Source organism: Pogona vitticeps, chromosome 2, assembly GCF_051106095.1.
Source record: "Pogona vitticeps strain Pit_001003342236 chromosome 2, PviZW2.1, whole genome shotgun sequence".
NCBI lineage: Eukaryota > Metazoa > Chordata > Lepidosauria > Squamata > Agamidae > Pogona > Pogona vitticeps.
The window spans coordinates 148,639,708-148,664,661 of NC_135784.1; the positions used below are offsets into that span (position 1 = coordinate 148,639,708).

A 24,954-nucleotide genomic window follows, 5' to 3' on the forward strand; every position below is an offset into this window, starting at 1 on the left:
TGCTGCCTTCACTCTGCAACTGTGTTCTCTGATGCAGGTGGGCAACCAACAGAGTTGAAATCCTGTCTGCTGGAATTCATGCCAAGTTACCTGGGCATAATCATTGAGACAGTGACCTGCGCAGCTGCCTTTCCGTGTATTTCCTCTCAAAGCTCATTGAACCACTCATTTTAACCAAGAGCTAGCACAAGGCAAACGCAACTGGAATTTGGGCCTAGATGCCCAGTTTGCCTTGGTAGGTGGGGCAGACCCCAGCCAATATAGTCTGATGTCATACAGTCAAGCTTGGCAAGGTTAGTTATTAGCTTATTTTCAGAAAAAGACAGCAGAGATCTTTAGCTTGAGGGGAGGGCAAGAATCTTCTCCAAAATTCTTTCTTGGTAGGAGGGGTTTAAAACCTTATAAATATCACAGTCTCAGCTTAAAATAATGATATCTGTTCAGGGGAGTGGAGTTCTCCCAGTGGAGATCTGCTTTGCTTGTCACCCATCTTGAAACTGTGGAGTGGCAGAAGTCATTCACTCTGTGCAGTATTGCTCCTGCATGTACAGACATTTAGGAAGCCTATGAGACCTGAAGGCACCTGTACCTACAACGCTGGCCATGGGGTAAGTGTATATATCTTACTACCAACACCATCATCATTTGTTGAAAGTGTGTGTTACTTTTTTGCCTATGAGGGAGCCCAGAAAAAGATAAAAACATAGTTTTAAAAAAATCAAAGTAGACTATTTAAAAACTAAACAATCTTTAAAGCCAACATTCTTCTTTAAAAGTTCTTTTAAATTATCCCCTCTTTTTAAAAAAGAGATCAACAGCAACACTAACAGTCCACTTTAATTGTACTTTTAAAATAACCATGTGCCTATGAAACAATGCAGTATGGGATATCCACAGAAGGAGATAAGAGAAGAGACTGAAATGCTGCTGCGGAGAAAGGCTTCTCCTGCCTGCTTGTCCACTTAAGCTTCTCAGGGTGATGAGATGTGCAACTGGTGCTTCCATGGAAGAGCTCAAATTCCAAAGAGACTCATATGGGAAGAGGTGGGCTTTCAAAGATCTTGGCCCTAAGCCACTTAGGGCCCTGGACATCGAAACCAGTGATTTCAAGCCTTGCTTCTTGTCCTCCCAGCTGAGGAGCAGGAACTGCAAAATCTCCCTCTTTGCCTTGTGAAATGGCAAGCCATTTTCTGGTACGACCAATGTGAGATTTTTCTCCAGACTGCATAATTTGTACAAAAGTGTGTAGCTTTTGCACATTGTGCCGAACTGAAACAGCCACTATCTTGTTGCATGGATTTTTTAAAAAAAAAACAAAGCACTCAATGGTTGGTTTCTATTTCGGCTTGGTTTCTTCCTTTCCCAATGGGAACAATGGATCAGCCACTCCTTCTGTGCTTGGTAGGTAGGTGTGAGAGTAAGAAGGTGTCTGTGTGTCTGAGAGAAGGAGAAACAGGGTGTATGTCTTCTTAAAGGGAACCACCATTAATTTTGCACAGACTACGACAGAGACAATTTGTATAAACTGCAGAAACCTTGGGGGGGAGAGCGGGATCATTCCATGTCTTGTTTTTGTGATTGTGGTGATATATATTAAGAGACTAAAAAATTCCTTGAGGAGGTATCTGAATGGAGTCTAAATGAGAAGAGAAAGAGGGATTTAGGTACCAGTCTTCACTTTCTGTAGGCAAAACCAGCACCCTGAATGTGAAAGCAAGTGTATATTATTTCTGATTTTCATCCCAAAGCACGATCCTGGGACTCAGATAACTGACTACCCAAGAAATATCTCAATGGGTTTTTGGCTCTTGATTTCAATTTCTACCTGGCAGCCTTGAGATTCGTATCAGAACTGTATTTAAAACACAATTACAAAAAAGTCTAAAAAACAGAGAGAAATCAGATACCTGAGAGGCTTAGTTTTCTTTTTTTTTTTTTTAACTACTACTACATCTCATGATGATGCAGAGAACTACCTGAAAATAGGTTGGCAACTGCAAGATTCCTTACTAGTGAAAGGGGAATAAGTTCCTATTATCAGGAAATATATTCACCTGCCCATGCTTTTTGTGCAGTCCAGAAACTCAGAAAAGCAGAGATAAGTGATTGGAACGTCCCTCATGTTTTGGGACATGTACACTTACTCAATAGTTTAGGTTTATGAGAAGCAGGTCTGGGCAGACAATAGAATACTTCCTATCTCCCCATTCCCTTCTCCCTGACATGCAGTGGAAAGACCATAATTAAACATCTGGAGTACAGAACAGCACAAAACCAAATAAAAGGGGACTGTGGAAAGGGGCCATTCCTAGATTTCCTGCACCAACCCATTCTGGTGAGGGGCAAGCTCAAACAAGCATCATACTGTCCTTCCAACTGGACTGCTGCAAAAATAATTCCATGTCTGCTTTTGGGTTTTTGGATCACAGCTTCCCAGATTCCCCCAGGCAACATAGTCTTAGAGTTATAGTCCAAAAAGGCAAATCTCCAAATCAGTTTTGGAACAAAAACACAAAGAAAAATTAAAAAAAAAAACAAATTGTGATGCTTGTATACCACCTCATAGTGCTTAAAGCACTCTCTGGGTAGTTCACAATTTCATTATGCAGGTGACACGTCTCCATCTCCCCACACACACGCACACAGCGAGTACTCAATTTATTGACCCAGGAAGACGACAAGGTTGAGTCAATCTCAAATCAGCTACCTAGCTTGTTGGGATCAAACTCAGGTTGTCAGCAGAGTCTTGACTAGAGTACTGCAGTTTAATCACTGTGCCATTTTTTACTTTTTTCAACATGTAGAAAGTAGTAGTTTGGCTGGATTTTCAGTGGTCAAAGGAAAGGGTGTCTGCACAGGTCCACATATATTTCTTTCTTTCTTGTTTTGCAATTTTTATTCCCATTAGAACCCATAGTTCTCAGTCTGAACTGCAGATGGGAGTACAGTATTCGTATACGAATATCCCCACACAGGTGATATTAACGAGGGTCCAGTCCCATGGGGCTGGACGGTCCACTCACCGATCCGCCATGGATGCGGACAGCGCAATTCTACCAATGGCTCCGCAGGGCGCGATCCATTCGCCACTCCTGGCAGGAGGCGGGAGGACAACCCTCGCTGCAAGACTGAAGAGTGGCAACCGGATTGCACGCTGCGGCATCATTCAGAGAATTGCACCATCTGCAGCGGATTGGTGAGTCTGGCCCCATGGGGCTGGACCCTCGTTAACGCCACCTGTGCAGGGATATTCATATTCATGTACGAGTACGAATACCCCCATCTCTAGTCTGAACTAGAGAAACCTATCCCAAAACCAGAACAGGCTACACAGGTTGGGCAGAACTTAGCTTTCTTAAGCCTTTGCATTAATCTTTTTTATTTAACTGCACATGCCATTAAAAATGGTGGCACATTTTTTTCAAAACAGAAACAATGAATTTCTACTGCCATTCTGAAGTCAAATATTCACTTCAGTTTTGTAATGATCCTCCAAAGAATGTCACTCAATTTACAACCAGATTCAAAGCTGAGAGAAGTCTGTCTGACTCTTTTGGCATGCACTGTCAATGGCACTGTCCATCTGGATAATTGAACTGTCTAGAGGCTCTCTAGGTAGAATATTTTTCAAAAAAAAAAAAAGAACACCCTTCTTATTGCAACCTCACCTTGCAATAAATCAACATGAACATCTTGCAAGCAAGATCTGTTCTGAATGCAACATTGTAGGAAAAGATTTAACTGAAAGTTGAACTTAAAAGCGCTCCAGTCTGGCAACTGGCTTCGAGATGAAATGATTCCACTCAGGTATGCTTTGCAATGCTAGGCTGGACAGCTCAACGAGTTGGATATCTGGCTGTGGAGCCAAAGGTTGAGAGTTTGATTCTCTCACTGCGCTTTCCAAGGGAAGAGCTGCACAATATGGTGTCCCCAGGAAAAAAAAAGAATTGTAAACCATTTCGGAGTATTCTCTACCTAGAAAATCTCCGAAAGAGTTGCCATAAGTCAGAATTGACTTGATCGCACGTCAGCAGCATTAGCCTTATAATATATCCCAAGAGAAAGAAGTGGGCACTCTATTTTTTCCCCAGGGACAACTCTTGCCGCAAGAAATGGAGAAGGAAGCAAACAAACCAGTTGAGCGATGCCAGACTACAAGGGCAGGGCTGTCTTCAACCCCTGTGTTCTAGGACAAAGTGCTGGCTTCATTTCCCTCGCTCTTTTCCTCATGCTGACTTAAAAAAAAACACCAACAAACCAACAACCTGAGAACATTTACATGCTTATTTCTCACCTGAAGCTATAAATCACTGCTGAAGATGCCATATAATTTGCATGGTAATCAGCAGGAAAGGTGAATCTCCACTTATGGAAAGCAGGGCAGGGGTGGTTGTGCAGGCATGTATTCTTAAAAGAGAAATGGTGCGACGGGGTCCCACACCTGAGCCAGCCCAACCCCCTTCAATCTAGAATGTGGAAAGGTTTTAAAAGCTGTAACTAGTTTGACTCCAACAGTGTCTAGCAAAGAAGGTTAATCAAGGTCAGAAGAAAAACATTTTCTCTGATACCAGTTAATCAGCCCCTCACCAAGGGCTCTTTAAGCCGCAAAGAGGCAGTTCCGTAACAGTTTACATGAAAGGCAGAATGAACCTATAGGCATGAGGATGGAACACAGTGAAGCACAATTTCCGTGCACAATGTAAATATCTACTTCCTCTCCCATGCAAAACTCATTGCTAGACGAGAAGATTTTTCCTCACTTAATCCCAAACTTAAACTGTATATTCCTGGCTCCACTTGTTTCTGAGATCTAGAAATCTAGAAATGTTCTGAAGACGCCCCCTGCTATTCTCTTAATATTATTGTCAACAAGGGCACATTGCAACCTATTTCCAAAAACAATAAATGGAGCATATTTCATTGTTTAAAAAATGGAGTGGTTCCTTAAATCAAGTGGTAATATGGCAGTACATCCACTGTGCCTGCTTTCAGCAAAATCTGTTTTCAGCAACGAGAAAACAAAATCCAAGTTGAAGAAGTTTGCTTTTTGATATAATTTCAATTAAGGTCTCTTAGTAGATTTCTTGAAGCTGGGTTTTTTTTTAAAGTTCTCTTTGGTTAAACAAACAGAAGTTCACTTTTGATCAACATGGCCGAATGTCAAGTTTCCACAGGCCACAAACTCAGTAGGCCAAATGAAGCAGGGCTTAATTTACTAATGCCAGATAAATTAAGCATTCTCATTCTTTGCAAAAGGGCAATAAAGTCACGGAGTCCAAATACAATAGACAGTGATGAGTAATAACTTCAAGGCTCAGGAACCCAGCACTCTGAATTACAGTGAAGGAGGTGTGTGATCCCACATGAGTCTGGCCATTCATGTGAGTTTGTAGAGGAGGAGGGCTGCAACAGATAAAAACAAAACAAGCCTAGCCAGAACTTGATCCTTAAACAATGCACTTGCTTCACAACAGAAAACAAGAAATTCAACACAACATAGAGAACAAATACCACGCAGTGCTTTTTGTTTGAAGTGCAAATAACTTAGCAGGTCAAAAGGTGTTGTTCTCCAGAAGCTGAGCAAACATCTGAAATCTGCCTTTGTTTTTTTGTTTTGTTTTGTTTTTTTAATGCCACCTGAAAACCTGTAACTGGGGAGCAGAAAGTAAATTCCCACTAAGCTAGAGCCTCAATTGGTCACTTGAGACTGGTCACTGGCTCTCAGCAAGTGGCAAATTTATAAGGGCTAGAAACATTATGATGCAACAGTTTAGAGTAATTAGAGTGCTCAAACAGGACTGAGTAGACCTAGGTTCAAGTCTCCGTATGGTCCTTAAGTGCACCGGTCTATTTCCAGTGCTTATAGTCTGGACAACCTTGCACAGTTGCTATGATGGTAAACTTGGGGGCACCGGGGGGGAGGGGAGAAAACCAGGAATCCTCTTTGGGTTCCTAGAAAGAAGGGCTGGAAAAAATAATATACAAACACCCTTCCCAGAGAACAGGTTTGAAAAAGAGCATGTTATACCAAGGGAATACTGAACTCTCACTAGTATAAAGTCCAGTAAAGGACTAGTTATAGGCTGAAAATGTGTAGCTCAATCTACAGAAGGCACCAACCCTGCCAATCAGCAGCCTAACTAATCTAAAATTGGGAGTACAACCAATTATGGGCAGCCCTGCCCTAACTCTGAAGGATCAGGTCCACAACATGGGGGTACAGCTGAATCTGGCTTTGCCATGTGCTCGGCCAGCTCCTATGAACAGAAGAGCCCTTTGTTTAGCTTTGGCTGGTGCTAAAGAGAAAATCTTGGGTAAATCAAATCTGGCCACGCTGGCATATGCATCGCCATCCCCCAGCCAGGTTACTGAATTGCACAGTGTGGACTTGCCTCTGAAGATGGTCAAGAAACTGCAGCTGGTATAAAACACAGCACCCAGATTTGCTCTCTGTGTACATTATATAAATCAAATGATTGTTGCTGTTTTTAAACCACACCAATTTTACACCAATTTGGAAGGTACCATTATGTTTCTGACGACAAGTCAAGGCTTATCTACAAAGTTTATGATGGCTTGGGACAAGAACAGCCAGTCATAGGAACTCATCCATAGACCACGAACATTTTCTGAATTGTTGCTTTATCTCTGTCTCTAGCAGAGTTCAGGTTGATCAGAATGCAGGATAAGTTCTTCACGTCAGCATTGGAATTTCCTTCCCATGGATGGTAAACCTCATCTGTCTCTGCTTAGATTTAGGTCAGCCAAAATAAATAAACAAATAAATAAGACATTCACCTTTTTATGGCTTTTGGTTCTCACTCTCCATCTCTCGATTTCAACAACAAAAAAGCTCTGGTTTATTGGTTGTTTTAATGTTTTATTTTGTGTACCACTTTGGAAAGCTTGGTTACAAGGGGAAAATAACTTACAAGTATTTTATAAGGACATAAAATAGACTTAACAGAGGGACACTAAAGAACACCATTGAAGTGTGCCAAGTGTGGCTTTTCCCTGGTAATGGTTCAAGAGTAGTTGCAAAGGTTTAAGGAGCTCACAATCTGTGTGTCAGAATTACTGTCTGCTCTCCCATACTGACTAGAGATTAGGATCATTTTTTGAGGTCTTAATCTGGATAAGTCTGCCTTTAGAGGTGTCCTGCATTACCTGGTTGTTGCTCTGCTTTGATTTCCTGTTTTGGTCTTCATTTCCAGAAAACTGGAGTGTGGGTTCTCAGATAATCCATATAAGGCAAGGCAGTGTTTGCTGGTTTGTCTTGGTATAGGTTTTCATGGGACAACTGTTTGAAAAGGCTGCATGGAGACAGACTATATACAGCTGCTGCTTAAAGAAAACAATGGTGCAGAACAGTAGTAACCACTGCTAAATTGTTGACATTTTAAAAGTGTTTTTTTAAAAAACTGCAAATACTGTTTTAATATGGAACACTATGATCCCACCATAGAACTGCATCCAAATGGAGTTACCAAATCACTTACATGTCTGTTCCAGAGAAATGTACCAGCTTAATAGTTTGTCCCTGAAGCCAGGACAGCTCCAGCTAAGATAAATTGCTTGCCGCATGCCTTCACTTTCTTGTTCTTTGTTATACTAACAAGGCTGCCTCTTGAAAAGAGTTTAACTTTTTTTTTAATGTTGCCATTTATTTATTTACTTTGGTCCATGCGGGGGAGGGGGTAGGAGCTCTCAGAAAAAGCACCCACAGGCTGGTGGTCCCTTTTACAATCTTAGGAACACCAGTAGAATAATGGGGGGAGTGCCTGGAAACTCCTTCCCGAAAAATACACCAAAGTATATGAATTGTGAAACACATACTTTTGTTTTAAAATAGTCTTAATTGGGTATGAAAGCACTTTTATGAATCCATCCTTACGTCAGAATGTTGTCAATGGCACCATCATCTTCCAACTCTCTTTGAACTGCCTTATCCTATTACTGGAAGAGCAACTGAAAATGCCGGGACCATCTAACACTCCAGTCTTGGAACGGGCTAAGAAAATTCTAAGCACTCCTGGGTTCAGTAGAACATCCTGCAGAATTACAGCCCTAGCCTGTCTCATTCAAACTGGGACTGATTTCCAAATTCTGTGGAAGCCCCCTATGATTCTTTCTGCGTGGATGCCTCTGAAAACAAAATAAAATTACAAGCAGAAGTTGCTACATGCACTGATTAGTTTTTCTGGAAACTATGAACCAGCTCCACCACAAAGTGTTGCCCCTTCAAACTTTTCGGACTGCAGCTCCTGACCAGCACCCACCACCACGGCCAATGGGGAGGAGAAGTAAGTGGAGTTGAACAGAGGACCCTTGTGGTTGATATGCACTAATTTACTGGTCAAATTATGTATAACACGTTAGAACTGCATCGTCTTCCCTCTCCACTTTAAAAAAAAAATTCTACAGAGGCAAGGTACCTCATATGAAGTTGCTTTGGCGCACTTTAAAAGTGTATCCCATCTTTTTGAACTACCTTTCTTCTTAAACAAAAGCTACCATTTATGTGTCGTTACTTTTTTAAGGTGTCCAATGTTTACTTCCCCAGTTACACAAGTCCCCGATTACGGGAGACCAGCTACCCCCAGCCTCCTGTTGCAGCCCTTCTACACAAACAGAGGGAAAAAGGGAAGGTGAAACCAATTGGGGTGGGTGGGTGGCAAAACTCCTTCCCCGTCCACGCGGAAGGCACGAAACAACCTCTGCTTGAGGAGCGTGTGCGTGAGAGGGAACTGCACGTCGCGCACAGGCGACACCGAGGCACACCCGCCGCTGCCGAGATAGCAGAGGTTGCCCAGAGCCTCGCAAAAGCCGTCCTGGTCTCCCTAGCCATGCGCGGCGGCGGGGGGGGGGGGGGTTAGGGGAAAGCAGGGTAAATCAGGATGTTCTTCACTCCCACTGTCAGAAGCGGGGTTTATCACGGTAGGAAGATGCTGCTGAAACGACTGAGAGACAGAGGGAGATGCCCGCCGGGCTTCTCAGCGAGGTTGGATGCTGCTCTCCGCCGGCTCTTTCCCTCAAGGCGCGGCAAAAGCTCCACCAGCTCCTGCAGCCATCCTCGTCAGGGCTGCTCGCTGCAAAAAGAGAAGCTCAGCTTCCGGGAGATTACGAGTCTCGTCTAATGCACACAAGGCGGCGGCGGCGGCGGCGGCGAGCCACACACCCAAACTGGCAGAAACCTGTTCTGCCCGGATCAGCTCTCGCAGCAGCACGAGCTCGAACCTGGGGAAAAGGAGACGCGCTCGCGCCGCCGCGGGGGTGAAAAAAAAGGGGGGGTGGGGGTACGCGCGGGCGCTCGTTCCCGAGACCGTCCCGCTAGACTGCATCCAGCCGCTGGGGGGCACTCGCCGGGGACCCCGTTTGAGGGAAGGCCCGCAGCGATGACACGGGGACCGGAATTCGTGAAAACCGCTGTCAAGGAAAGACACGCACACACCCCATCTGGATCCCGGAGGGAGTGGCTCGCATCTACCCTGCGAAGGGTCTTCCAAAAGTCGCTGAGTCACCATTCCGCGGAACGGGACCCGCTGGCCCTCTTCCCTCACCCCGCACCGATCCCCATTTGCGACTTCTTTACACGAGGCGTTGATCTGGATGCGTCCCGTTGGACCGAGCTGGCATCCAAGTCCGGTTTCTCCCACGGAGCTGTTCAAAGAGGCCACTCCTGAATTCCGGGGGAGCAAGGGGGTTGGATGCCCTTGGAGCAACGGAGGCCTCCCGGGAGGTCTGGAGGATACTTGCTGGGGCAGCTTTCCGACGCTCAGGCACGGCGCGCTCGCTCAAGGATGCCTGGGGGAAATGAGATTCCCGGCGAAGATTTGCCCCAGGAGTTGTGCACGAAAAGCGAGAGAATGAATGACGAGCCCGCGCCTCGGCCTCCTCTTTCCGGGCTTGGCCAAGGGCAGGGCAGGGGGGAGCGGCGGCGGGGGGGGGGCGCTTCTGCGTCAGCAGCAGATGTAACCTTAGGGAAATGCACGGGAGCGAGGGTGGCGAGCGAGGCACCGGGAGCATCCCGGCCGGTGGGCGACGGCTTCCCCACGGCTGCTCTCTGTATTCCGCGGTTTACCTTACATGACCTCCCGCAGGACACAAACTTCGCGGGCAAGACGAGCGGCCCTCAAGCTCTTCTCCCTCAAGGACACGAGACTCCCCCAATAAGCGGAGGGGACACCCCTCGGTCCGCCGGACCAAAGCGTTCGTGCTGCTCCGGTCGGTGGGGGAAGAGGGAGCCAGCCACACACCGACAGCTCTCTTTCTCTCTCCCCCCCCCCCGCGCATCCTCCTGAGCAGAAATCGGGCAGGAGACGTAACCTTCCCAAGGGCTCCGAGTAAGAATAAATGCTTTTCATTCCTCCTCCCCAGACAAAACAGACGCGTTTGTCCAGGAGCGGCAATGAGATCCAGCCCCATGAACTTTGAGGGACGACATTAAAAGAAACGGCCAGGGCTAAGGGCCTGCCTCTGAAGGGGGAGAGACTCCCCCCACACGCGCCCTCTTGCATTACGCTTTGCTGAATGTGACAAATATACTAGGAGGAAAACCTTTCTCTCAGCAAGTCCCCCTAACCTTGTGGCCTCGTGGGGACCGAGGGACCCAACCGGGGCGGGTGGGGGACTAACGTCCGTTGAAAGCAAAAAAATAGGTGGTGTATGATTAAATACATTACAGCAGTTTTATGAGGGGGAGAAGGGGGGGCAGGGAGGAAAGCGGAACGTAGCAAAGCCGGATCACTAGCCAAACGAGACCCAAACACCCGCACGGGCCGGCCCTTTCCCGCTTTCTCCTGGCGTGGCCGAAGCAGCAGCAGCAGCTTCTTCCTTCCTTCCCTTCCTTCCTTCGCCTTCCCTCCCGCGCCTCTTTCCTTTCCCCCCCCCCAGGACGCCCGGCGCGCACCCGCCGCGCTTCCCCGCCCGTGCGCTCCCTCTCAGAGCACGCGGAAGCGCCCCCCCTTTTTTTTCTTTTTCTTTTTTTCTTTCCCTGCTGCAATTGAAAGCCGGCGCGCACATGGCGCTGCTGAGCCACCGCGCGCGCCGGGTCCGCCGGCAGAGACCGGCTTGAGCCGGTATAAAAAGCTGAGCTAGAGTAGGTGAAGAGAGGAGACGGGCGCCGCTGGAAACGGGACTAGGCGGGAGCCGGGAAAGGAAGCAAAAGATAGGCAGGCAGGCAGGCAGAGAGAGAGAGAGAGAGGAGGGCAGAAGGGTCTGTCAGTGGCTCCTGGGGGCACGCGACCCTCTTTAAGAGCTGAGGCGCGCCCGAGAAGCACCTCCTTGGGCATGGGGCAGCCTTGGCACAGGCAGCGAGAGCATAGTGTTGGGTGAGGGGCTGCTGGCTCCCCCCTTTTCCCCCTCCCGCTGAAAGGAGAGGAGGGGGGGTCTGCTTTAGCCACAGGCTCCACCCTCTCCCCCGAAGGGGTCAGGGATATAAGTCTGAGGCAGCTGCTTCACCCCTCGGTGCCTCGTGGAGCCGGACGGGGGGTGGGTGGGTCGGTGGGCGCGTTGAGGCTTGGACGCAGCCACCTCAACATGTTGCTGACCAGGTCATAGGCCAAAGCCGCACTTCTCTGCGGCTTCGGGGGAGGAGGGTGTCTTTCCCTTACACATCTTTCTCTCTCCCCAAGTTGCAGCAGCAACATCTTCTACTGACCTGGTAAGTGACTTTTCTTCTGGACGCTGAAGTTTGGTTGTCTTGCTGCCTTTTAAAAAGAAAAACGTGATGTGTTCTCCCCACCCACCCACCCCCCAGACCATCGGTGCTTTTTTTCTTTTTTTAAGAGGAAGATGTGGCCAGTTTGAAGAAACCTGCTAAAGTGTGCCTTTTACAAGTGCACAGAGTGGTGGAGAAACTGCCTGTTTCCTTTTACTCATTCTACATCACAGTGACCTGGATGGGGGGGGGATGTCACTCACCCCTCTCGCTCCCGCTGTAGTCTCAGCCATGGGAACCTGTTGTTTTCTCCTTCAGAAGAAAACGTTTCCCCTTTATTCGTTGTCCCCCCCCCTCATTTTTATTCAAATTTGCTTGAGGCTTTTTTGTTTTGGGGTGATTGGGTTTTTTTTTCTGGCAACACTTGAGACTTGCACATCTGCACTGCAATAGTCTCAAGGTGCTTTAAGGATAACTGCATGGTGCAACATGCCAAAAGTCTCTCCTGCTTCCTGCAGGACTGCACATTCTGTGGGCATCCTCATCACAATTCAACAAAGCACCTTTGCCTCACATGTGGCTTAAGTCCTGTCCCCCTGCTGCAATCAAATCTTCCTGGGCCAGAAGTGAAGGGCTTAAACACATCAAGTGTTCTGTTGAAGTGGAGTGCTCTGGACAGGACAGGATCCTTTGCAGAAATGGATCAAACTGGTATCAGAGCCTGTTCTGTGCAGCTGAGATTAGAGAGGGGTTTTGCTCAAGATCAGATCAGCCCTGCAAATGCACCAAGTCATATGGGATGTGCCAAGCACAGTATTTGATGTGGCCAAGCACAATGCAAAAAAGCCACATGATAAATACAGCCTAGGAGTAAGTTTCTCCCACACACACAAACCTTCTGAAAAAGTCAAATTTAACTCTGTTTGTGGGGGAGAGACTGGAGTTCTAGCAGATCACTTATGGTTTTAGCTGGTCTACATAAAATATGCAATATGTCTTGTTCACAGCATTTATAAAATACTGATCTCCTATGTAGATTCCTCCAAACATGAGAGAATTGGGGCAGTCCTGTCCAGTCCTGTGGTTTCATAAGCACCGGCGCATTGCAGGCTTTACTAGAAATAATAATTGCTGCTCCTAGATAGAGTATTTTTGGTGTAACAATTTAACAATGCCTGCCTACTATTTACTTATTTACAATGTGAGTACCTTTGTATCAAATGATCTCCAAGAAACCATTACAATGCCTTTGCTTCAAATTTCATGAATTGATAAAAGGCAACCTTCCTTTACTTTGCTCTTTGCCAAATAATTTGGGGGGGGGGCGAGTCTCCATTCTAGATTTCTTAATTCCATGTTTCAATCACTACTTGATGTAAATCATATTCTAGTGGGATTACCTTTAAAGGGCAAAATTACTCAGTCTTAAATGTAGCTACTGGGAGATAATCCTAAAGTAGTTGCTGACCACTAACATTTTTTACTGAATGCATCTCAGATTTCTCCAGAAAAATCAGAAAACAATTTCACTAAATTTCCCAATGCAACTGTCTGAGGCACACTCAAGTCATTGATTTCAGTGACTCTTTCAATTGGCTTAATTACAGTGAACTCTACATAAAGTTAGGCAGTTTATGCCATGGCAGGTATTACAAGTAAGAGGTTCTATTATGCACACAGACTTGCATATCACTTCTAGTTAAAACTTGAATCACTTGTAACTGGTATGACACATAACTTGACAAGTAATGATGACAACATGGAGGTTTCCCCCATTAGGGCATGCAGATGTTTTTTAAGTTAAAGGAGTAAAATTGCTATATATCCTGCAAGGAGTCCCAAGCCACTGCACTGCTTTCCCTTCAGTTTTTCAGAGCCTGTGACAAAGTAGCCACATACAGAAAATAATATGCAACCTCCATGTGTTCTGTATAGCACACTATGGAAATCTATTAAACTGATGCAATTTTACCTTTGTTTTTTCAAGATGCATCATAGTCATTGAGGAACAATGTGCTCCTTTAGGAGGTGCCACCCACATAAATTGCCTGGAGAGCAATAAAACTGCCTAATAGGTCACATTTTTCTATGGCATTGCCTTAGTGAAGACTCTAATTTCATTAGTGATTATTACACTCTTTTCTTATCCCAGTGTGCCAAAATAAAAAACTGCAGTGTGTTCACTAAATTACATGACACCTGCAGTATGCAGCAGTGAGGTCCTTCAGTGAGTGTGAGGAAGTCGGAGTACTTCAGCAGATGGGCAGTCAGAATGTGATTAAAAATAGTTATAAGAAACATCCTAGAACATGAAATACTCAGGCTTCCACTGCAAGGGGATAGACTCTGGGTCTTGATGGGCAGGACAGAAATCCAATAAATAAATATGTTTCATCTCAACGTGTTGTTACAATTTCTTGTTCATTTGAAACAGGATGTTCAGTCAAAAGATTTGTAAACATGTAAAACTGCTTGAAGTAGATTTATAATTCTAAGATCCACTAGAGGGCAATGATCTGGATCCAAATAAACCTGACTTGTGTAAGACAGGCAGCAAAAACAGTGGTCTCGCACAAGTCTGCTGGTTTGGATGTTTTGGAGTCTGGGGAACCAGTTAAAGTTCCTGACCAAGCAGCCTGAATGCATGTTAAGCACCCAGACTGTTGCAATTATCTATTATTTTAAAAGCAAGGATACGCAAACTCATCCTGTTCATAGTTTACATAATTTTTTCAGTGATGCAGAAAACACACGGAGCTGTCTGATAAGCTAGGCTGGAGCAGGACCAAAGATCCATTTGCTCTACGGGCTTGTTAACTACCAGCAAATGCAACCCGCAATTTCAAGTTCTGAACCTTCTTTTTACAGTATTTGTGAAATTTCACAGGGCCTTTGGGTTCGTCATGGGTTTTTTTCACAGAACTGTCTCCCACTGTATTTAAGTCAGATGACTGTTCTATAATTGCTTGCTCCTAAATAGAAACAGCTGGTCTTACGAATAAATACATTTTCTGGTTCTTAATTCAACTAGTCCAATCTGATCATAAAAGGAGAAACTTCTTTTGGGATACTATACATTAATCTTGAAGCAGCCATCCAATAAAAGTTTGTTGCTTTCACACTCTGTATCCTATGAAAACAAGGTCACTTTTTATAGTGAAGCATAATCCTAAGCATATTTACTGGGAAGGAAGCCTCACTAGGCTTATCAGTTGTATTTCCATGCAGAACATGTTTAGGACAAAGGCTTTTAACATGTCCTTAGAAAAAATTTTGATACCCCCCACTTCCTCTTCTATTCCAGAACAAAAATGACGGTCAAGGCAACAAGAATGTCATGCATCACTCCAAATGTTTATACTAAAGTGCCTGATGGAGGATGGGGCTGGATTGTGGCTTTCGCCTTCTTCTTCATTGAGGCCCTGACATATGGAATTATCAAGTCTTTCGGAGTCTTCTTTACAGATTTAGTGGAAAGTTTTGAGGAAACCAACAGCAGGATATCTTGGATAATCTCAATATGTGTTTTTGTACTAACATTTACAGGTAAGCACACAGTAGATCTTGAAGTTAAAAATGGTGGCTTCCTAACTTCCTAATTGTGTACAACATGAACTATACCTAAACCCGTTTATTTCTGTGGCCTTAAATATACCTTTATCTGCAGAAGATCAGATTGCTAGAGCTAGGTTCCCTACAGAGGGAGTTGAAAGGGTGACATATACAGGTACATCCATGTCCTATTTCAGTGGCAATCTCTAAAAAGCAAAGGTACCAGCAGAGTAAGATTTTAAAAACCCAGCTATTGCCAGATTTATTTTAGGCCTGGCACTGCAGATTAAAGGAGGACAGGGATCTACAGAGTGACAATGACAGTTACCCTCTACCATTTCACACATTAAAAGAGGAGATGCTGAGTGGCTTGGATTTATGATTTTCCTAGAAGAGTAGAAAGCAAAAAAAGGGAAATATCTGGAAAGAAATTGAGGGGTATGTAAGCAGAGAAGAAAGACAGCTACAGATCAGATTTGTTCAAGCATAATCACTTGGTCTACTTCAGCTCCATTCTAACAAGTTAGAGCTGCATAAAGGCAGAGGTGCTAATGTCAGTATGTTTAGAACCAGAAAAGCTCCTCCCAGTGGATACTTCTTGATGTTTAACTCAAGTGAGACAACTCATTTTGTCAGACGGGCAATATAAAAATTCAATGAATGAATTCTGAATTATTAGGACAATGATGTACATTTTCCTATGTTTATGTCTTGTTTAATACAAGACTGCTGGGGAAAGATAGTGCATCTTTTTTGGTGTTTTTATATTAATGCAGTTCTATATAGAACCTGTTCCTTGCATAGCAAGCAAGTCCAAAATACAGTAGAACTGTGGTATCCACAGGGGATTGGTTCCTAGCCCTCTCGCATGGACGCCAAAAAAAAAAAGGAAATATTGAACAGTATACGTTGCATGGTCTCCGGCTCCATTTAGTAGCCATTTCTAGTAAATACACCCGGAAAATAAATAAAAATATATATTTCTAAGTTTTTAAATTATTTCCAGGCAGCACATAAGGGAATCACTAGATACTGATCCCCTGGAGTACAGGGGTATAATACTATCATAAAAAGCCAGTACAGTGCCTTCTTGCAGCACACGTTAGGAACTGCTGCTTAAGAGAGATACAAAAAAAGATAATCCTTTCTCTCTTTGACAGCTCCTCTCGCTACAGTACTTTCTAATCGTTTTGGTCACCGTTTGATAGTGATGATCGGAGGGTTACTGATCAGTAGTGGAATGGTAACTGGCTCCTTTGCACGCAGTGTTGTTGAAATGTACATCTCGATTGGCATAGTGTCAGGTGAGTTGTATGTCTCAACTATTTCATAAATAATTATCTGTCATAACATCACTATGTTTCTACTGTATTCAGGGCCAGAAGTGGCTTGGCTTTTATGGAGCTGTCTGGTTTTGCTGTGTGACCCTCGGTCAGGAGTTCTCAAACATTTCTAACTTGTGGTTAGTGGCAGTGGGCGAAGGAACGGTGAGGGGGGGGTGGGGTGGAGCAGGAAGCAAAAAAGCATGAAGGAGTTGACGCTGGAAGGTGAACAGCAACACAGAAGCAGCAGCACCAGCTTGGCAAATAAACAGAGAGAAAGCTCTGCCACACTGCTAACTTGAGTTTGGCAGCACCATTGCAAAGCACATATTGAGATACTGTATTATTAAGAAAGCTGCCACAGCGCATTCCAAGAATTTGAAAACTGCAACAGCTGTTAATGAGAACTGAACAAATATGCCAGAGCTCCAGGAGCAAAATCTGTGGGGTGGATTGATTGTATGGCCAAAGAGAGTGGTTTAAAAAAAACTGTAAGAGCTTTTGTCTGATATCAGCATCTTTTTAAATTGCTCGTAATAATTATGGTTTGTGTTTTTAACCGTATTTATTCACAGGCTTAGGATACTGCCTTACATTTCTCCCTACTGTTACCATTCTGTCTCAGTACTTTGACAAAAAACGTTCCTTAGTCACAGCAGTGGCTTCTACAGGAGAATGCTTTGCCGTCTTCTGTTTCGCACCAGGTACTGATGCACAGTTTTTGTGTTCTATAATATACTTGGGGTGAATATCCTTTTAAAGACTGAGGAGTAAAGTTAAAACCGAGTATTATGCTGGGGACCACATGTTAGCCTTTGGGTAGAACCACCACTGATGTGTGTCAGCAGTACAGTGGCTCTACCCTATTCATTCACTCTCCTGCCCACACATCTCCTGAAAATGCAAGTATGCTTTTGAAATAAATATATAAAAGGAGAGATTTTCAAGGAGGCCTGCAGAGTCGGAACCACAGATACATGCTTTATGCTTCACTGAGGCTTCTTAAAGCCCCCTTGGGACTAATATTTTGTAAAAGTCAGGTGGGGCAGTGACTCTGTGGGGGAGGTTCACACTATTTCAGTTTGAAAGATTAGCACTTCTTGCTCAAGCAGGGCTGTTCCCAAAACCGGGCCTTTTAAAAAGCCTCTGCTCTCTACAATCTAGATGTAAAGCAAGGGGAGCCTCTGATCAGAGAGAAAAGATTTTACCTGCCCAGTAAAGGATAAGGAGGAGACACTGATGGGTCAGAAGAGACCCACAACCACACACTCTCTATTTGGCCACCAAGCCAGAGGTTTACTGTCCATGACTTAGATGTTATATCTCTCTTTAACTCATTTGACTTCATGGTTCTATGAGGGCATATCAAAATGCATTCATGCCCAAATATTTGATTAATCTCAATTGTCTTCAGGAGAGAGTTTTCAGAGTGGAAACTGGCTTCAGCTAAGTTTTCTCCCAAAACACAAAGCCCTAGCTTTAGAATACAAGAGTTTTGTGGGTCACTCTGCTCCTTGTGAAAGACCAGATCAATTACATTCCAGATAAGTTCTGGCTTTGCAAAATAATAATAATAATAATAATAATAATAATAATAATAATAATAATAATAATAATAATAATAATAATAATAATAATAATAATAATAATAATAATAATAATAATAATAATAATAATAATAATAATAATAAAGTAACTAAGTAAACAAAAAGGTGCCACCAGAACACAGGCCTGCAACACTCCTCCAAACAGATTCCTAGAGGCCACACATTTTCAAAAGGCATTACAAACATGATCTCCATTAAGCCAAAATGTCTCTACTCTTTATTCTGAAACTTAGTACATCACAAACATACTGAACATTACATTTTGGCACAGACGTGGGTTGAGGGAGCAGTTGTCTGCCACCTCCACTCAATAGCCATTCAGTGCTTCAGAACATCTGCCAAAATGTCAAGTCAAATTTTGAGAAACCATTCTATTTTGCCAGAGCCAAAGGTCATCCATCCATCATTAGCCTCTAAGGACTGAAGTTCTCTCTCTCGGGGGGAATCCCAGAAACACCTGTTAGCTAGAAAGCCATGGGATGTGTGTGTGGATGTTGCTGCAAAAGGGCCTGACAGAGGAAGGGAACCCCCAGCTTTTACACAGAATATCCATGGATTTTGATACACATAGAAGAGATACTGCAAAGGGGAGGTCTCATCCATTCTAATCACGTCTGTCCCCTTGGTTGTTCTAGATGTAAACTCAGACCACTGAAAAACGCTTTCACTATTTTTACCATCTTTGCACAGTGCACTGATAGCAGTTCTAGTTGCAAAGACATTACGTATCTGGAAGGTTATTTAGTATATATAAATCACACTTATGAACCCCCAAAACCTGGGCTTTTGAAAGGATAACTGCATCAATAAAGGCTGTTCAAATTCCATCAAGCTAACTTGAACATATTAAGATGACATGTGTTGTTCCAAGTCGGAAAAATATTTTGCCTGTAACTCTATTGCCCTCAGTTATATCAAGTTAAGAGGAAGCCTGCTTAACAGCTCATGAGCATTTAACTAATCCTGTTACGACTGGGGATATACTCTTTTTTTCATAAGCTATTTGTAGTATTGGAAAAGTAGAGGATCTACAGGTGATCTCCCAGGGAAGCCACACAATATCGGTGCCAGAGTTGTGTCGATACCTCCCATCCTTATCCCTTAATCTTTCTGAACAGCTTATGTGGGAAACTGCACACTGTGCAAAGGCAATGTGATTTCACTGAACAAAGAAGCAGCTTCAAAGCTCAAAACCCACGCTGTGCAATAACTTTTTACATTTTGGGCCCAACTCTTCACACTGCCAGTTTCAATCAAAATAACTAAGCCTAAGTGGAAAAAGCCTGTCCTATATACTTATTCTGAGACAATATGACTAAAATTGAGCATAACGTGGCCCTTACAGTTAAGTCTTATACATCTGTAGCCCTACAAATTAGCACTTCCACTAATTGATACATTTTATTTTCTCCTTTCTATAGCTATCACTGCTATGAAGGAACACATCGGCTGGAGATACAGCCTCTTGTTTGTTGGGCTGCTGCAGCTGGGAATTGTCATCTGTGGATCGGTGCTGCGACCCATCATCATCAAACCACAGGAAATAGTGAAAATATCACCAGTGGAGGAGCAGAAAGAAACAAAGTACATGCTTGAAAATGAGCAGACCCGCACCTCAATAGATTCATTTGACTCAGGAGTAGAATTAACTACCTCACCCCACAACACATCTGGAGATGCCAAATCAGAACTGAAAAGTGCAGAAGAACCAAAGGAAAACACAGAAATGCTCATAGAAGCAAGCAGCATTCCACACAAGGAACCAAAAATCCAACTCATAGACTTTTCTGTAATGAAAGATTATAGCTTTATTTGCTATGCACTTTTTGGTTTATTTGCCACTCTGGGATTTTTTGCTCCTTCACTCTATATAATTCCTCTCAGCATGAGCCTAGGCATTGACAAGGATCGCTCCGCCTACATCTTGTCGGCAATGGCAATCGCTGAGGTCTTTGGCAGAATCAGTGCGGGCTGGGCCCTCAACAAAAAACCTATCCGAAAAATTTACATTGAACTAATCTGTGTCATTCTGCTAGACATCGCCCTCTTTGCCTTCCCTTTTGCTTATGAATTTTGGGGACTAATGATGTGCAGCATTTTCTTCGGGTTCATGCTCGGGACTGTAGCTGGTACACACATTCCTATGTTGGCCGAAGAAGATGTGGTTGGCATTGAGAAGATGTCGTCTGCGGCAGGGGGCTATATATTTATTCAAAGTTTATCAGGGTTGGCTGGACCACCCCTTGCAGGTAAAACGGAGTAATAGCAAAGAAATGCCCTCTAGTGTTCAGAATATATCGCAGATGTTTATAATCAGTGGTTAGTTTAGTGATGTCATACGCTAGCCAGGAAGAACCAGACAATGAAACAAATGCTTCCAAATGACTGGGATAATCTGAAAATAGCAAGAAGTAGACAGAGGCAGAAAGAAGTTGGGAGTATTCCTGGAAAAGAATGAGAAGGAGAGCAAGGAAAAAAGAAGGCCGCAGAGTAGACAATTTAGCATAAGTAGCATGCTTTCAAACCCTCTGAGTTTCTTCTTCACAGTACCAGGCATTCAGGCATTGCCTTAAAAACCCCTTTCAAGCCATCTCCATGCAGGATAATTAGGACAAAAATTTTAAAAAAGTAGTTTGGCAGCTAGACCTGCAGTTAATATAATGCTCCTAACATACAAAATAGGAAACTGGCTGGTTAGCTCAATGTAACTCAACAGATTATGGCCTTGGGCAAACTGCACAGTCCCAGGGTGCCCCCAGAAGGGAATAGTAGACCACTTCTGAGTATTGTCGACCTGGAAAACCCTAAAAAGGATTGCTATAAGTCAGAATTGACTTGAGGGTAAAAGTTAAGGTTCCCCTTGACATTTAGTCCAGTCGTGTCCGACTCTAGGGGGTGGTGCTCATCCCCGTTTCCAAGCCGTAGAGCCAGCATTTGTCTGAAGACAGTTTCCGTGGCCAGCACGACTAGACACGGAATGCCGTTACCTTCCCACCGTGGTCGTACCTATTTATCTACTCGCATTTACATGCTTTTGAACTGCTAGGTTGGCAGGAGCTGGGACAAGCGATGGTTATTATTAATGTACTTAAGTAATTTACAATCTCTGTTTTATCCCTCACAACCACATGAGACAGATTATTATTTTACAGGAGGGAGCAAAAGCTGAGAGAGAGCAATGATTTTCCTAAACCACAACTTGGACTAAAATAAGACTTAAAACCAGGTCTCCCATCATCAGTCCAGCTCTCTATCTGTAGGATGACTGTAACCCATACTATCCTTTGGCTTCATGCTTAAAGCAGTCTTAAGAACAGGGAAGGGAACATGGTCTTCACAAGCAAAAAGATTTTTTTAAAGCCAGTGCACTTAACTGAAAAACACAAGGCACCCATTTTCTTTTTTGCCTTAGTTGGCTACATTAACAGGAATAAATCATGATACCTGTTTTTTAAAAATTATTTCTATCCCTCCTTTCCTACAAGGAGTTCAAGATAGTGTATATGCTCTTTTCTCCCTGCCATCTTATTCTCACAACAATCTTATGAGATAGGTTAAGCTGAGAATTAATGACGGACCCAAGATAACATTTAGACAGCGTCATGCCCCCAAAACACTTATTTACCAGTTGTTTACTGCTCAAAGATCCTTGACTCATCCTTTGAGAACCAAGGGGCTGCACAGCTAGCAAGTCATTGCTACCATACTATAACACAAAAGCCTTTTAGCAAGACAATCAATCTTTTGAAATGAATTTTAATTAAACTGTTGGCTAAAGAGAAACATTCTCTACTGGAAGTTGGGAGTTTGGGGGCTGTTTGGAAGTAACTCACAGCAACAATTCCTAAATCTGTTTACAAGCTTGAACTCATAGGATGTTTGGGCTGAACCCAGAGAACATTTACTTGGAAGTTCAGTTCACCGAAATCGATGGGACGTCGTTTTCAGTCGCTCTGTGAGTCCCATGTTCTAAATAAGGAATGTTTAGCTGCAAATCAAAGGCCCATGTACTATTTTCCACATCTATTGCCACATAATCCCAACTTCTCCCTAACAGGCAAATGCATATATGCTACAAATTCAATGATATGGCATGACAAGAGTTTAAAAGAGAAACATTAATTCTGCTCTAGCATACTTTTCCTTCTTATGACTTTCAATTGTTTTTATACTAGGTTCCAATTTTGTTATCCCTTTTTGGATTTGGGAAAGAATTGTCTGCTTATATTATAAACAGAGACCTGAAAAGATAAATTAGAGAGTGGGAAAGATTTTAAAGTTGGCTGACAAAAAGATGGCAACACGCGAGTCTATAAACAAAGCTCCTAATGTATTCAATATTTCTCCTTCTACTCCAGGTGTGCTAGTGGATACTACCAAGAACTATAGTTCTGCATTCTACTCCTGTGCTGCTGGCATGCTCTTGGCTGCTGTGTTCCTTTCGTTGGTGAGGCCTTGCAAGAAGCTACAATATAAAAAGAGGGAGCCAGCAGTGCAAGAGAAAGTGTCGACACCTTTGCCAGATGTACCAGATGACTTTATAGAACCTGATCTTGGAAAGCCTGAGGATTCTGTAAAAGGCTGTGACAGCATGGCTTGAATGTTAAAATGTACACCATGTTTAAAGACCGGGGCAGAGAAAGCAAGTCGGCTCTGATCCACCTTCTGAAAAAACGGTTTAAAGGGAATGCAAAATCACAAATGTGAACAGATGTTACCAGTTTTTTTAGAAATACTGATTGATGTATCACTCTGTAAACATCTGGAATGCTAAGTTCCATTGCACACTCCTGTCCAGCATGAAGTGATTCACATTCTTGTATTCCTAAGGAGACATAAGCAAGACCCAAATATTCCTATCAATTCCAAATTATGGGACAAAAACAATTATGTAGCTAAAGCTATCAAATGTGCAAACTTTCTTACTGCCTGCAAAGTTCTTGTAGAATTTTGTTCTATCATTCAGCAACAGAATGTTGATTTGATTTAAAAAAATCATTCTGAACTTTAAAAAAAAATCCATTTCAGATGGAAATAATTTTTTTTAGATATTTTCAGGGAAGGAAGTGTGGTTAACTTTAATAGTATATTTAGAGAAAGTGAAGAACTTTTGGCTCTAGTGATGTTAGACTTGAATTTCCATCAGTCCCATCCAGTGTAACCAACAGACAGGGAGGATGAGTGTTGAAATCAAACAACATTTAGACGGCCATAAGTTCCCATCCTGACCTACAGGGAATTAACAGAGGTCTTTTTTAAAAAATAATAATAATAATAATAATAGTAAATTGCTTGAACTTCATAAATGCTGGAAAGTTGCAGGCTACCAGTAACATTTTATGGCCAGTTATTACTTCAGGTATTTCTTGAATATATTTTACTCCAGATTAAAATTCTTACAGTTTCAGACTGCAATCATGTATCTACCTACCTTTGAGTAAATGCTACTGAACCTAGTGGGATAAACTTTTGAGTAGACATGCATTGGACTCCACTGTTAAACGATTTTTATTCCCCTCACAGAAGTTGAAAAAAAATCAACATGTCTTTATCATGTGTAATTTAAAAGTAGTATTTATTTTTATTTTATTAAAGGGTGCTTGAGGGCTGGATTAAAGTTTTTTTAAACTTTCCACCAGTTTCATCAATGCATGTTAACACCTGAGGGTTGTTTTTTTTTAAAGGTTCAATGCAAGTATATTGTGACCTACACATGCACTAAATTAATCAGAGTTGAGAAACAAACTTTTTTTTAAAAAAAGAAGAAGCACACAATGCTGTTCTGGAGTACAATTCCCTAAGAAACTGCACTGTAGTCCAGTTGGTAATGCCCTGAAGGCAGGATCCTGCCTAATTCTTAATACAGTAAGAATTTCAAGCATGATAGGTATTATATTAAGATTTGTGTAGTAAATGAGGGGTCTATAGTTAAATGCATTCCTAAATCAGGCAAGAGAAATTTCAAAATACGTCTTCTTTTTCAGTGTTTTTTTATGTCGGTTTGGGCCAGTTTTTGTACCAACTGAAATGGGAAATCTGTGCATCTTTTAAGTTTGTTCTTATGTTTGGTGTCTCCCATGCCATCTCCATGGGGGTGTACAGGGTTCTCCCTGAATTAGACAGAGGCACCGACTGTGAGCACTGGTGCCTCCATAGAAAGGTAGTACATGACCCCATGGCTGGTCAAACTGTACAAACAGCTGCCTCAGTCATTATCTTCATGTAGTTTCCATTGGGCTGTGAGCCCATGACCAGTGATGATCCATGGGGCAAATGTACAAAGTCTTGGAGTCTTAAATGTATGGTAAACTTTCCATTCACTAGCACTATATTCCGCACAATTCAAATCAAAAATCATAGCAGAGAACTTAACTGGGCAAGGCAAAGCTTTCCAGTATCAATTCATAGAAGTTTACATTTTTACAATATTAAAAGAGCATTCAACAGCTGCCACAGGCATCTAATAACTGGTCCAAACACTGTAACACTACCACTCTAATCTTGGTAGCACGGAACTTAAGAATGTCATCACTGACTCCAGGGAAGCATAAATGAAACACAGCTGGCTCCACCACTACCACCACCTCCAGTTTTCAATTACATTTCAAGAAAGGGAATTATAGAAGATGGCAACATATTGATTATTTACTCACATTTTATAGCTATCAAGGTTAACATGAGCTTACTTGCCCCACATTTATGCATCTTTTTGTCAGCAGACAACTCAGGGGGACAAAATAAGAAGACAAAAAGGTCTGTTTTGGTTCTGAACACACACAGTACAGATTCAGAAGTTTCTCCATATTTCAGTGGG

The 24,954-nt window shown here is 43.1% G+C and overlaps 2 protein-coding genes across 16 annotated transcripts in view; one reads left to right on the top strand and one right to left on the bottom strand.

Annotated features, from left to right (window-relative positions):
• Positions 1 to 24,954, bottom strand: part of ARSG (arylsulfatase G) — a 166,932-nt gene that overhangs the window by 132,833 nt on the left and 9,145 nt on the right. The window lies entirely within an intron of this gene.
• Positions 430 to 23,773, top strand: SLC16A6 (solute carrier family 16 member 6). Of its 2 annotated transcripts, none has more exons than XM_020806437.3 (6): positions 430 to 608; positions 14,964 to 15,205; positions 16,372 to 16,515; positions 17,109 to 17,237; positions 19,562 to 20,389; positions 22,499 to 23,773. In XM_020806437.3, the coding sequence occupies exons 1-6, from the start codon at positions 604 to 606 to the stop codon at positions 22,738 to 22,740; spliced, it is 1,590 nt and encodes a 529-aa protein (XP_020662096.3). In that variant the 5' UTR covers positions 430 to 603; the 3' UTR covers positions 22,741 to 23,773. The 2 variants fall into 2 exon arrangements, with proteins under 2 accessions (XP_020662096.3, XP_020662097.3); XM_020806438.3 differs by lacking the exon at positions 430 to 608 and adding an exon at positions 11,441 to 11,662.

Excerpts from the sequence above, each read along its gene's own strand:
- SLC16A6 (XM_020806437.3), top strand. Across the intron at positions 15,206-16,371 it reads TTTTGTACTAACATTTACAG|CTCCTCTCGCTACAGTACTT; the intron begins GTAAGCACACAG and ends TCTCTTTGACAG. Across the intron at positions 17,238-19,561 it reads CGTCTTCTGTTTCGCACCAG|CTATCACTGCTATGAAGGAA; the intron begins GTACTGATGCAC and ends TCCTTTCTATAG.